General features: G+C 27.2%; 1 protein-coding gene across 1 annotated transcript; it reads right to left on the reverse strand.

The window, feature by feature from the left end:
• Window positions 1-7,974: 7,974 nt before the first annotated feature.
• Window positions 7,975-10,361, reverse strand: LOC105800793 (eukaryotic translation initiation factor 5A-2). Its single transcript, XM_012632124.2, has 5 exons — window positions 10,165-10,361; window positions 9,227-9,349; window positions 9,083-9,139; window positions 8,923-8,997; window positions 7,975-8,324 (listed from the first exon to the last, which is right to left on the reverse strand). The coding sequence occupies exons 1-5, from the start codon at window positions 10,285-10,287 to the stop codon at window positions 8,223-8,225; spliced, it is 480 nt and encodes a 159-aa protein (XP_012487578.1). The 5' UTR covers window positions 10,288-10,361; the 3' UTR covers window positions 7,975-8,222.
• Between the last annotated feature and the right edge of the window lie 964 nt (window positions 10,362-11,325).

Raw genomic sequence — 11,325 nt, forward strand, 5'->3', positions numbered from 1 at the left:
TAATTCTTTTTTATGTGAGTAAATAAAATATTTTTATATATAATTTATGATTAATTTTGTTGGATTTTAACTTATTTTTAATTTTATATTTGAAAGCTATTTTTGGTTTTATTTATTCAAGACGGTTGGGTTGTTGTTGACTAAATTAGGCCATTGTCTTTGATTTAATTTTTATTTTATTTTAAATGTTGAACTAAGATCTATTGTACATATCTTTATTACTTTTTGTTGCAAATTGCATTTCACACTTTTAATTAAAAAAGTTTATTTTGTGGTTTTCTTAAATATTATTAAGTTGAGAAATTCTTATCAAATATATAAAATAATTTTTTAACTTTATAATTTTATATTGTTTTATATATTATAATTAAGTATTCTTTATATGATTATAATATTATAATTGTAAAAATCGAAATTGTTGAACTGGTCTATTAGTTCAATTGGATGAACTATTTGTCAACAACATTGAATAAAAATATTTAAAATTTCATAAATTGGTTCAATTTCGGTGTTTTTTCTATTTTTTATCGATTCACAATGATTTATTACTTTATATCTGCTTTCATATCATTTGTTTAACCAATTAGATTACTCGATTTCCAATTCAATCAATCGATCTAATTTTAACATCACTTTATAACATGTCAATTTGTGTATATGTATTTTTTAATTGAGATTGATTTTGAAGAATAATAATTATTGTGAGTTTTTTTTGTATTCTTTATATCCGTTTTACGGTTCATATTCGAAATTTGTGATTGTGCTCCTAACAATATTATCTCCAACGTTCAAACATGCATTCTTTATTGGAGTGCAATGTGCCTTCACTCCACCCAACACTTCTCGGTAATTATTGTGAGATTTATTTAAGGGTAAATTAAGTTTATGTTTTGGACAATCAACATAAAAAAGTTACCAAATGATCATTAAAATATTCAAAAGTTTTCATTTAAGTCATTGGATTGTTAAAATCATTATTACTCTATGGCCTTTTATGTTCGCACCACCTGTACCAATTGAAAGCTTTTATTTCTCTTCTCTTCTACAGTTCAATTTTTTTTCATGAAATAGCTTTAATTATCACGAATCTACCAACCAAAAATCAAACAATTTTCTTCTTCGATCTTCAACAGTGATCGTCAGATTGACTTAGATCTAAGATATGTTCTTTTACTCGTCGATGGATACTGATCTACCGCATCAATCATTGAATTATCACTTGGAGCTCGCTAACCAGACTTTGAAAAGAACAATAACAACTCAATAACGTAAATAAAAAGTTTGAATAGTTTGGTGGCTATTTTATAACTTTTTGAAGTTGAGTGATTAAAATGTAAAATTACCAATAATTTAGTGAACTTGGGTGCAATTTAGCCTTTATTTAGTTATTTATTTAGTTTTTTGAGTTTTGTGTTACGTAAAGAGTCGGGGATAGGGAATGGGATGAGAGAAAAGAACGTGTCCTACAAAAGTAAAGGGAGAAAAAAAGGGAGACCCCAAATTCCTTTTCTTCTAGGTCATGTGATGAAAGAGAAATACCCATAAAAATAAGGCACTAATTTGAAATTTATTTAAATATATTAAATATTATTACTTAAATTTTTAATGTATGGGATAAAAACATGATTGAGCGAGAAAAACCCAGAAATTAAAATTGATATTAGGCTTTCAAAATATAAGTTAAAATATCATATTTACTCTAATTCAACTGAATTTCATTTTTATTTAAAATTTATGATTTAAAATAAATATTTTTATTTAAAATAATAAAAGTTAATTTACAAATTCTTTATAAAATTTATTTTTTCAAAAATATATTATGCCTGTTTGTGTAGGCAACATAATTTTTTATACCGTAAAATATAACTTCAAATAATAATTATAAATATATATTTAAAGAAATAAATATATACATATAATTTTATATCGATTAACTGTTCAAAAATTTTTAAAAAATTCAATTAAATCCAACAAAACTTAACCTAATCGGCCACGGCTCCCTTGACTAAATGCGTAATTTGCTTTTTAACCCCTCCCCAAAAAAGAATCAATTTAGATTTTTTTTACATTTGATTAAATAAAAAATTATAATTTTAATCTTTCTGCAACATTAATAATTTAATTTAACATTGAATTATTTTTTAGAAAATAGCATAACGTTAACATCTTTTTTTCCTTTTAAGTTTGACATTGACATTCTTTTTTCTTTTTTTTCTCTTTTTTCATGATAAAAGTACATAATTTCTTCGTATTTGGTATTTGCTGATAATGAAAGGTCTTCTCTTTTTAAATGGGACCACTCTTGTCGGGGCAGTGATTAATGATTAGCTTAGATTAATATTAATATTTTGGCTTTATTCACAATTTGCCCCTATACCTTTTTCGATAAAAATATAATAGAGGCCTTTAAGTTACATTTGTCTTCTTTACTAAAAAATAGTAAATTAGTTTATGTATATTAGATCAATGAGTAAATTGGTCATTCTGTTAAAAATTTTATCTATTTCTATTGTTAAAAAATTGGTCATTGTACAAGGTACAGCGTCACTATCTAATTATTTTGTCAGTCGCACCAATTTTTAATAGTACAAATAGATAATTTTTTTAACAAAAAGGACCAATTTGCTCTTTGACCTAATGTATATAGACTAATTTGTCTATTTTTTAATAAACGAGGCAAAATATAATCTGATTCTTCGTACAGGACATCCATGGCACTTTTACTTACTTTTTCTCCATTTTACTCAAAAATACATGTGCAATAAAATGTACCACATGTTATATTCTTATTGGTAACTTTTCTTTTTTTTTAAATAATGATTCTAGTAATAAAATGGAACAAAAAAAGATATCAAAATAGAAAACAGTATAGTTTAGGATCAAATCATGACATAAACGTAATGTTTTTGGGTGAATTAACTTTTACTAGGTCAAATTGTGGTAGGTTTTTCTATCATATTTAAATTTAGAATTTAGTACTTATATTTTTATTTGATATAATTTGATCTCTTTACTTTTATAACATCATTGAGCGGTTTAAATAGTTAACTATTCCAATTAAAATACTAAATTGATTTTTTCTTAAAATGTTCATTCCAACTTATCACACTGACATAGAACTATTCCAATTAATTATTCGAATTTAGAAAAGTAGATAGACCAAACCGCGTAATTAAAGTATAGGATTAAATCATGGATTTGAGCATCGTGGAAGGACCAAATTCAGAAATTGACAGTTTTAATATTATTATTAAACACCTAAACAAATCTTTCCGATCCGCCTATGTTTCTGTCGTTTTATATTCTCATTCTGCATTTGGAAAAAAACAATTAAATTCGAAAATCTACCATTGGATCTTGTGATGAGATACGGATTTCGATATTTACGAATATTCGATTTTTATTGATTAAAATATTGATAATTGATAATTTATATTTGTTTTATTTTTAATAGCGAAATTGAACTTAAATACTTGAATCTATCTGAATACTTATAATTTTTTGCCCTTTTATTAACTTAAAAAAATCATTTTAATATTTATTTAAATTTTTTATTTAACCTTTAAATTTGTGTTTTCTCAAATCATCCGAATGAATAGAAAAATTAAGATTTGCTAATGTTACATACATGTTAAGTTGCCACGTGGATAATATATTAACATTTAATTAATTTTTAAAATTTAGAAAAATAAAATATGTATTTTAAAATTAAAATATTTATAATTCTAAAAATAATAAAATGTATTTTTAAGTTTTTAAAATTAATTAAATACTAAAGTGTCATCTACATGGCAATACACTGTATATTACATTAGTAAAGTTAACAAACATTAAATTTTCTATCCATTTAAGGGTGATTTAATAAAAAAATACAAATTCAAGGGCTAAAAGAGACAAAAATTTAAATAAAGCGGCTAAAATGACTTTTTTATTATAAAATTTAAGAGTAAAAAATATTATATCTTTATTAAATATATCCTAATTATATTATTTGTTAATATGTTATTAAAATGACTAAATATTCAATATATCAACAAAATTTTGAACGCTCAATTAATTTCAAATTGATCCGTTCTATAAAAGAATATTTTTATTTTTGAAATAATAGAGACGAGGCTGTCCCAAATTACTATTTTACCCTTATACATTTAACTTATAAACAATACAATGTAATAATATATTATACAATAAATCCAAAAATACTTAAGTGAGATATTCATAAATTAGTTTTCCGCACTCGACTCCATTTTGTTTGATATTTATTGGTTATTTATAAGAGAAATGATTGTATAAAACAGAGACGTCACATCATCATGCATCCCCTACCAATTATTAATGCCATTTCAACCTATTTTTTCATGTCATTGGCACATATTTTTTATAATTTTTTTTATCTTGGACCTTGTGTTCAAAGTCGAGGGTCTAAGATTTCAGGTTCAAGGTTTAGGGTCTAGGATTTAGGTTAAAAATTTACCAAAAGAATATATCAATGAAATGAAAAAAGATGTTAAAATGACATAAAATAATTGACAAGGGATACAGGAAAATATGACATCTCTGTTTTATACAATTCTTTCTTGTAATTATATATACATTCTAGAGGTGAATTTAAGGAAGAGAATGTCAGGGCCTTGTCTCTCTAGGAAATGAAAAATATTAATTTTAGTCACTTATTAAATAATAAAATTTTAAGTTAATATATAGTAAGATTAAACATTGACCCCTTGTTTAATCCCTTTAAAATGATGTAATCATAAATTAATAGATGATAAAATTATATTTTGACCTCTAAAATTTGAAAATTTAAGTTCTACCCTTTTAAAATTTATGAATCCTCTTCTAATCCATTCAACATCAAATTTCTTATTGAATAGAATAATATCGCATTTATCATGCAATTTCTTTTTCCTAAAAGGTCATAATTTTAAAAAATATAATAATTAAATTATGCATGACAACTGAGAAGTGTGTAGGTAATTATGTATGTTTAGTACACAACTTTAAAGACATAGCCTCCTTATCTTTTGCAAAACGGAATTATTTGTGTCACTTTTATGACATTAAAAGATGTTATGTAGCTATAAATAAATAAAACTATGTTAAAAAGTTTAGTAGGGAATTTGCTCCCCCCCAAACAAGGGGCTTTCACCCTCCACAACACATGCATTATTTTTTTTGTCATCATCAAACAAAACAAATAGAAAAACAATCTTATTTTCAAGTACATTCTGTTGTGTCGTAAGTTATATTTAAATTTTTTTTATATAAATTTTAAAAAGCTTATATTATAATATAATATAAGTTAATCGTATTATGTAATTATACTCTATTAATATTACAAAAATGAGATTTTTTTTATAAAAAATATTCTCTTTCATATTAAAACAAGTAGTTTTGTTAATTAAGTATTAGCTCGATTGGCATGAACATTGTTGTCAATGCAGGAGGACGTGAGTTTGAGTGCGTTGAAATGTATTATTTTCCTATTTATGGCTATGGATAACTTTAAATATTATATCAAATAGTGTAGATATTATCAAAATCTATAATGAAATTATTAAAAAATAAATATTTTTAAAAATGGAATTTGACTGATTTTTGGGTATGAAATTGATTTTTTTTTTTTTTTTGCTTTTCTAAATAATAAAATTGCATGTGGGCTTTCTCGCCCATTTTAAACCCTCATTTTAAGGCATAATTGCTGTCTCCCATTATCTAATCAAATATCTCCCCATCCCATGCTACATCAAAAACACTCGATTGCACTCATATATCTATCTATATATTTATATATACGAAGGAGAGATTCCGAACTTTGATTATCAAAATCGATAAAAAAAAATCGTTTGAAATAATTTAAGTATTTAAATTTATTGCTATAATTTATAAATGAACGATTATGTAGAAATGTTTATAGATCGAGCTAAGTTGAGTCAATTTTAAATTCAAAAAATCAAGCATGAACCCAGTCTTAGCTAACTAGAATAATATTTTAAAAAGAATATTTTATAGCAATTCAACTGTTTAAATAAAAATAGTGACATAACTAATTTCATACTGATTCGCCTCTTATAATATTGTTGATGATTGAATTTGAATAACATTATTTATTTATGTAAATTTTTTATCAATAGAGACAAAAGCTTTTTTTAATGGATTGGGTAGGTTTTTTTCTTCAAATTATACTTTTAAAAGTTACATATAAAAGAATGTTATATATATATATATATATATATATATATATATATATTACTACTATTATTAGTGTCTACAAACTACAAGCACTTAGTTAGAAGTAATTTATACATTCGTTTTAAAAGGATTAATTCCACTAATTGTCTCAAAATTACTGTCCATATTCCTCATTGATCCCTATATTTCAATGTCAATTTGTTAGTATTTTTCAACCAGTTTTTTTATCTACATAGCTATTAGCTCATATGTTAAATGTTAATTAATATTTGATTTAAAAGTATTTAAAAACGTGTACTTACCTCATGAACATTTTGGATATGTTGTGTTAAAGAAAATCACACAATATCAATAAAATTTAAAAGGGTTTCAATTGAATTTTTTTAATTAAGAGGGACTAAAGTTGTTATTATTCCATTTAGTTGGATGGCAATGCCCTTATTTGCCCCTAGCTACGCCCCTATGCAAGATAATTGCTAGATTGGAAGAACGCGGCTAGTGAGTTTAGAATACAAACCAAGGCTATTTAGTTGAACTAATCCTTTTTAAAATGTTTTTTTTTATTTAAGAAAAAAAAACTGTTACTTTCTAAATTTCTCATTTGATTTTTATATAATTTTTAGTTAAGATTTTTCAAAATATCTTAAAATAGAGTATCAAGCAAGGTTGTTAGAATCAGATTGGATCAATTGGTTGGATTAAAAACCAATTAATACATCATTTAGAAGGAATATATTGAACCGATTGACCTGTGAATTAATAAGGACCAATTGTACGGATTTTTCTAATTTTAAATTATTTTATTATTTTTATGAAATAATAATTTATTTAATTAAATCAGATCAACCAATCAATTCTTGAAGAATTGATTGGTTGATCTGATTAAAAAAATTTGGTACCAATAATTTACATACAAAAACCAACATTTTAAAACAAATTTCCATTAGCTTGGATCATAATGTCAACCATTTAGTTTGGTGATGGCATTTATATTTGCATCCGTCTAATAAATGGGGAAAAACAAAATTAAAGAAGCATGGTAGAGGGGATATTTATTCGGTGATCGACTCTAGTTTAGTCCCTTTGAATTCTAGACGATCTCGGATTTACTCAACTCCAATTATTAGTTATTAATTATTTTTTAAAATAAATATTTATTATTTCATGTTTTACATATATTCAATATCATGTAAATAAAAATAACATAAATAATATTTTACACTCTATTGATATTTTAAGAACTTAAATCTCACACTAATATATATTAATAAAACGATGTTTCAACTTATTACGGATTAATTTTAAAATTTTTGAAATTATACCAATTCATCGATTTGTCCGATTCAATTAAATAAATTATTAAAAATTCATACGGATCAATCCAACCCATCCTATCAACTTATCCAATCTAATTCAAACATTCCAAGTCTTTTATCTCATTATAATCGGTAAACTCGAAGTTTTAAGAATTCACATTTGTAAAAATTACTACGTGTGATAGGCAATTAGCTCAAGTTGACTTATTTAGAGGCATTTATTGTTCAAGCACAATATTTAAGCATATTTTAAGTCTATATTAGTCAAATAAAATTCAAGCACAATCTATGCTCGTCTAATTAATATTAATGATTTTACACTACAATATTATATATTGTTATAAATTTAATTTTTATTTGATATACTGGTTTAGAAAAATATGTAACGCAATATATAAGAATAAAGTAAAGTGATATATTATTACAATATAATGCAACAATTAAAATGAAAACGAAGAGCCAAGTGTGTCGAATTTATTTATATTTTATTTTTATAAATATCAATATAATCACGTGACGGTTTCTTAACCCGAAGAGGAACAGTTTTAACATAGCACAACAAACAACTATTTCTGGTGGTGTTTTTTTGGTATCCCTACCAAACATGATAAACAATCCAACACCATTTATATCAGGCACAAACTATAAACGCTTTTTAACAAAAATCTTTCCATGTAAAATCGCAATAAACAGGCTGCAAATAAAAGTCTCTTACTATTTTGGACCAATGTCCTTGAGTGCACAAATCTGTTCCTCCCCCATTGCCGACATAACAGACACCACGAGGTCTTTCCCGTCGGCGAAACCCTCCTTGATCTGCAAGTTATCAGATGAAACAATAATGCAACCATAGTTTCGTGAAAGAGAAACACGAGAACAAACGATTTCAGCTGGTTTTAATGCAGAAAGGATTCAACTTGTAGGAATTCAAAGAGAGTTTGAAATCAATAAACATGAGAAATCGATCCTTAACGAGGATGAAGAGACGTGAATGCAAAATATAAATTTCATTGTTAGGGAACAATAATGCAACCACATTGGTCCTAATATATGCACCATAACGGGTACTAATCATGAAAAATGCATGCGTATGAGTACGTAGAGGAAAATAGAAACGCAAAGTTCGGTAAAATCATAGTAAGAAACATGAGAACAAACAATTTCAGCCAGTTTGAACGTGCAATCCCCCCATTGGAATTTGGATTCAATTGGGATGCCAGCATCGAGAGGCTTGGAAATCAATAACGGCATAAGCCTCTCAGACAATATAATACAAGTAGTCAACTTCCAACCTTAGAACATAAAGTGTTTTATTTTATTTTTAATTCAATTTGGTAAATCAAATAAAACAAAACACTATTCAATCGCAAAAGAACGGTGTGTAAAAGAATGTATCAAAAAATAGTTAGTTGACCTGTTTCAACAAGTTTTCATCAGTTGGGAGCCTTAGATCATCCTTAGTGTCTCCGCTGTCGGTCAGCAAGCTCACCTGACATATTTAACTAGTTCAAAACAAAAACAAACACACACGAAAAGAAAAGAAAATAAAGCAAAAAGGAATCAAATGAACTTACAAATCCATCCTCGGAAATGTCGATCAATTGGTAATCAGTACGGTTGACGTGTGGCACCTGTTAGAAACAAACGAAATCATTCACTAACGGAATCCAAGTTACACAACAGATTAAAGTTGAAACCGGGAGGAGAACAATCCATACATCACAATTGTGGGAAGAAGGAACGATATCTTCCAGCTTCTTAGCAGTGAAGATGTCGATCCCAACAAAGTGACACTTAGCATGTCCGTGCTTCCCAGTCTTGGAAGTGGAAACTTCGACAACCTGTTGAATATCAAACAACAACAATCATGTATCTAAAATTTGCAGATCATATGCACCCATATCTGGTGCAAATTAACAGTCACAGTACTAATTTACCACATGCTATATAATCAACTTGCTAATCATCAGAAGAATCACTCAAAAGTTATAATTATCTTAATACTAAAGGCTCTTAGTTGTTTGTTTTGTTTTGTGAAGTTTATGATTCTGAATCCGGAGTTAATAAGGTTTTGCCGCACTTTTTCAGAAAACAAGAGTGAAACTTGTAAATTTCTGAGGGTTAATATATCATTTAGTTCCTGAGTTTGGTTTCAATGTTTAATTTGATACCTAAGCCAATTGGGTCATGTGACCCTATGAATATTTGACACTTGTGCTCATGGGTACTTAATTGAAAAAGAAAAACCTTTTTCTTAAGTACCAATTTGAAATCGAAACCAAACTCAAGTATCAAATAATATATTAACCCTTTTTCTTTGCTTAGTTGGCTTCCACTGCTAAACCGGCTGACTTAACCTATTTTAACTAACAATAACATCAGATTAACCATCATAACCGATTGGGCCGAGTCGACTTGTCCAAAGATTATCGGTTAAGTGGACTAAATCAGTTCGAATCGATTTTTCTCACTCCTAATCTAAAATCACTAAAAAGATAACAGATCTGAACCATCAGATTCTCAATGCAAATTATATAAAAATTTAAAAAAAACCCTCAAATCTAAAAAATATAATTCCGAGTTCATTTTAGGATAATATCGAAGAGATCCATCAAAAACACACAAAATAGCAGATTCTGAGAATCAAAGTGAGGACCTTGCAAGGACGGCCTTTGATGACGATGTAGCCGTTTTTACGGATAGTACCGGCCTGCTGAGGATAGGTTTTGGAGGCGCCGGCGTCGGCCTTGGACTCGAAATGGTGCTCCTCGTCCGACATTAGCTTAGGATATCAAAGCTCTGTTCTTTTTACTTTCTGGTTTTGCACAAAGCAGAAAATTTGGGAATGAGAAGAGAAGCGTGCGGGTTTTAATTATATATAAAACTTAGGGTAAAATATAGCATAAGTTGCTGTACTTTTTATAAATTTAGAATTTGGTCTCTATACTTTTATTTTTTAAAATTTAATTCCTCATTTCAAATTTTAATCTAACTGTTAAAATTATCTTATGAATTGCATTATATCTGTTAAAAAAGTTAAACCCGAAATTATCGAATATCGAAAAGACTCGACCATTCGTAATTATCCTTTGGAAGAGTGAAGGTTGGTTCGTCTCTTCAACCGTTGATATTTTTAGTAATAATCGGTGATGATGAATGGTTGGAATTATTATAGGGGGAATATGCTGCTGCGTTCTCTGAACGCGACACAATTTGTTTTTCTTTTTGGGGTTATTTCGACGGAAGCCCCTACATCATAGCTTAGATTTTAATTGAATCCTAAATATATCATTATTGTTAAGAATGAAGTAACATTTAGTCCCTAAAGTTGGAAACATTTCTCACCTTGATCCCTAAGATTTTTTTAGTATACATCAACTTGAATTCTATTAAAGTATGTCAATATTATACTTTGAGATTGTGTCAGGTCATCATCGTATTTTGTATCTAACATATTGAAAAAACAAAGTGTTATTAAAATCCAAGAGGGTTATTTGGGTGGTGGTACACCTTTGGTCAAGGCGGAGAGTCTTTGAAATTGGTTAAATTTATTGGTGATAGGTTTTTGAAGAGGAAGAATGAAAAAAATTGTGATGAGACTCAAGTCTTCTTTAATTGTTATCCTGAACTTATATACTAGGAGACCAAGATGTCTACATGTCTAGATTTAGGTGATAGTGAAATCATACATTGTTCCCTTGCAGAGAAATAATGTTCTAGGATATAATTTCTTAAGATGATTAGGTAATCAACGAGTATGGATCCCCAATGTATTCTATGTATGTTCAATAAAAATTATCTTATGCAAGCTCGTCAC

The sequence above is a fragment of the Gossypium raimondii genome, chromosome 9 (genome assembly GCF_025698545.1).
Source record: "Gossypium raimondii isolate GPD5lz chromosome 9, ASM2569854v1, whole genome shotgun sequence".
In the NCBI taxonomy this organism is placed as follows: Eukaryota; Viridiplantae; Streptophyta; class Magnoliopsida; order Malvales; family Malvaceae; genus Gossypium; species Gossypium raimondii.

Coding starts and splice junctions, on each gene's coding strand:
- LOC105800793 (XM_012632124.2), bottom strand. CDS start 10,287: ATGTCGGACGAGGAGCACCATTTCGAGTCCAAGGCCGACGCCGGCGCC. Junction 8,998..9,082: donor ACATTTCCGAGGATGGATTT/GTAAGTTCATTT, acceptor TAAATATGTCAG/GTGAGCTTGCTGACCGACAG. Junction 8,325..8,922: donor ATGAAAACTTGTTGAAACAG/GTCAACTAACTA, acceptor GATAACTTGCAG/ATCAAGGAGGGTTTCGCCGA.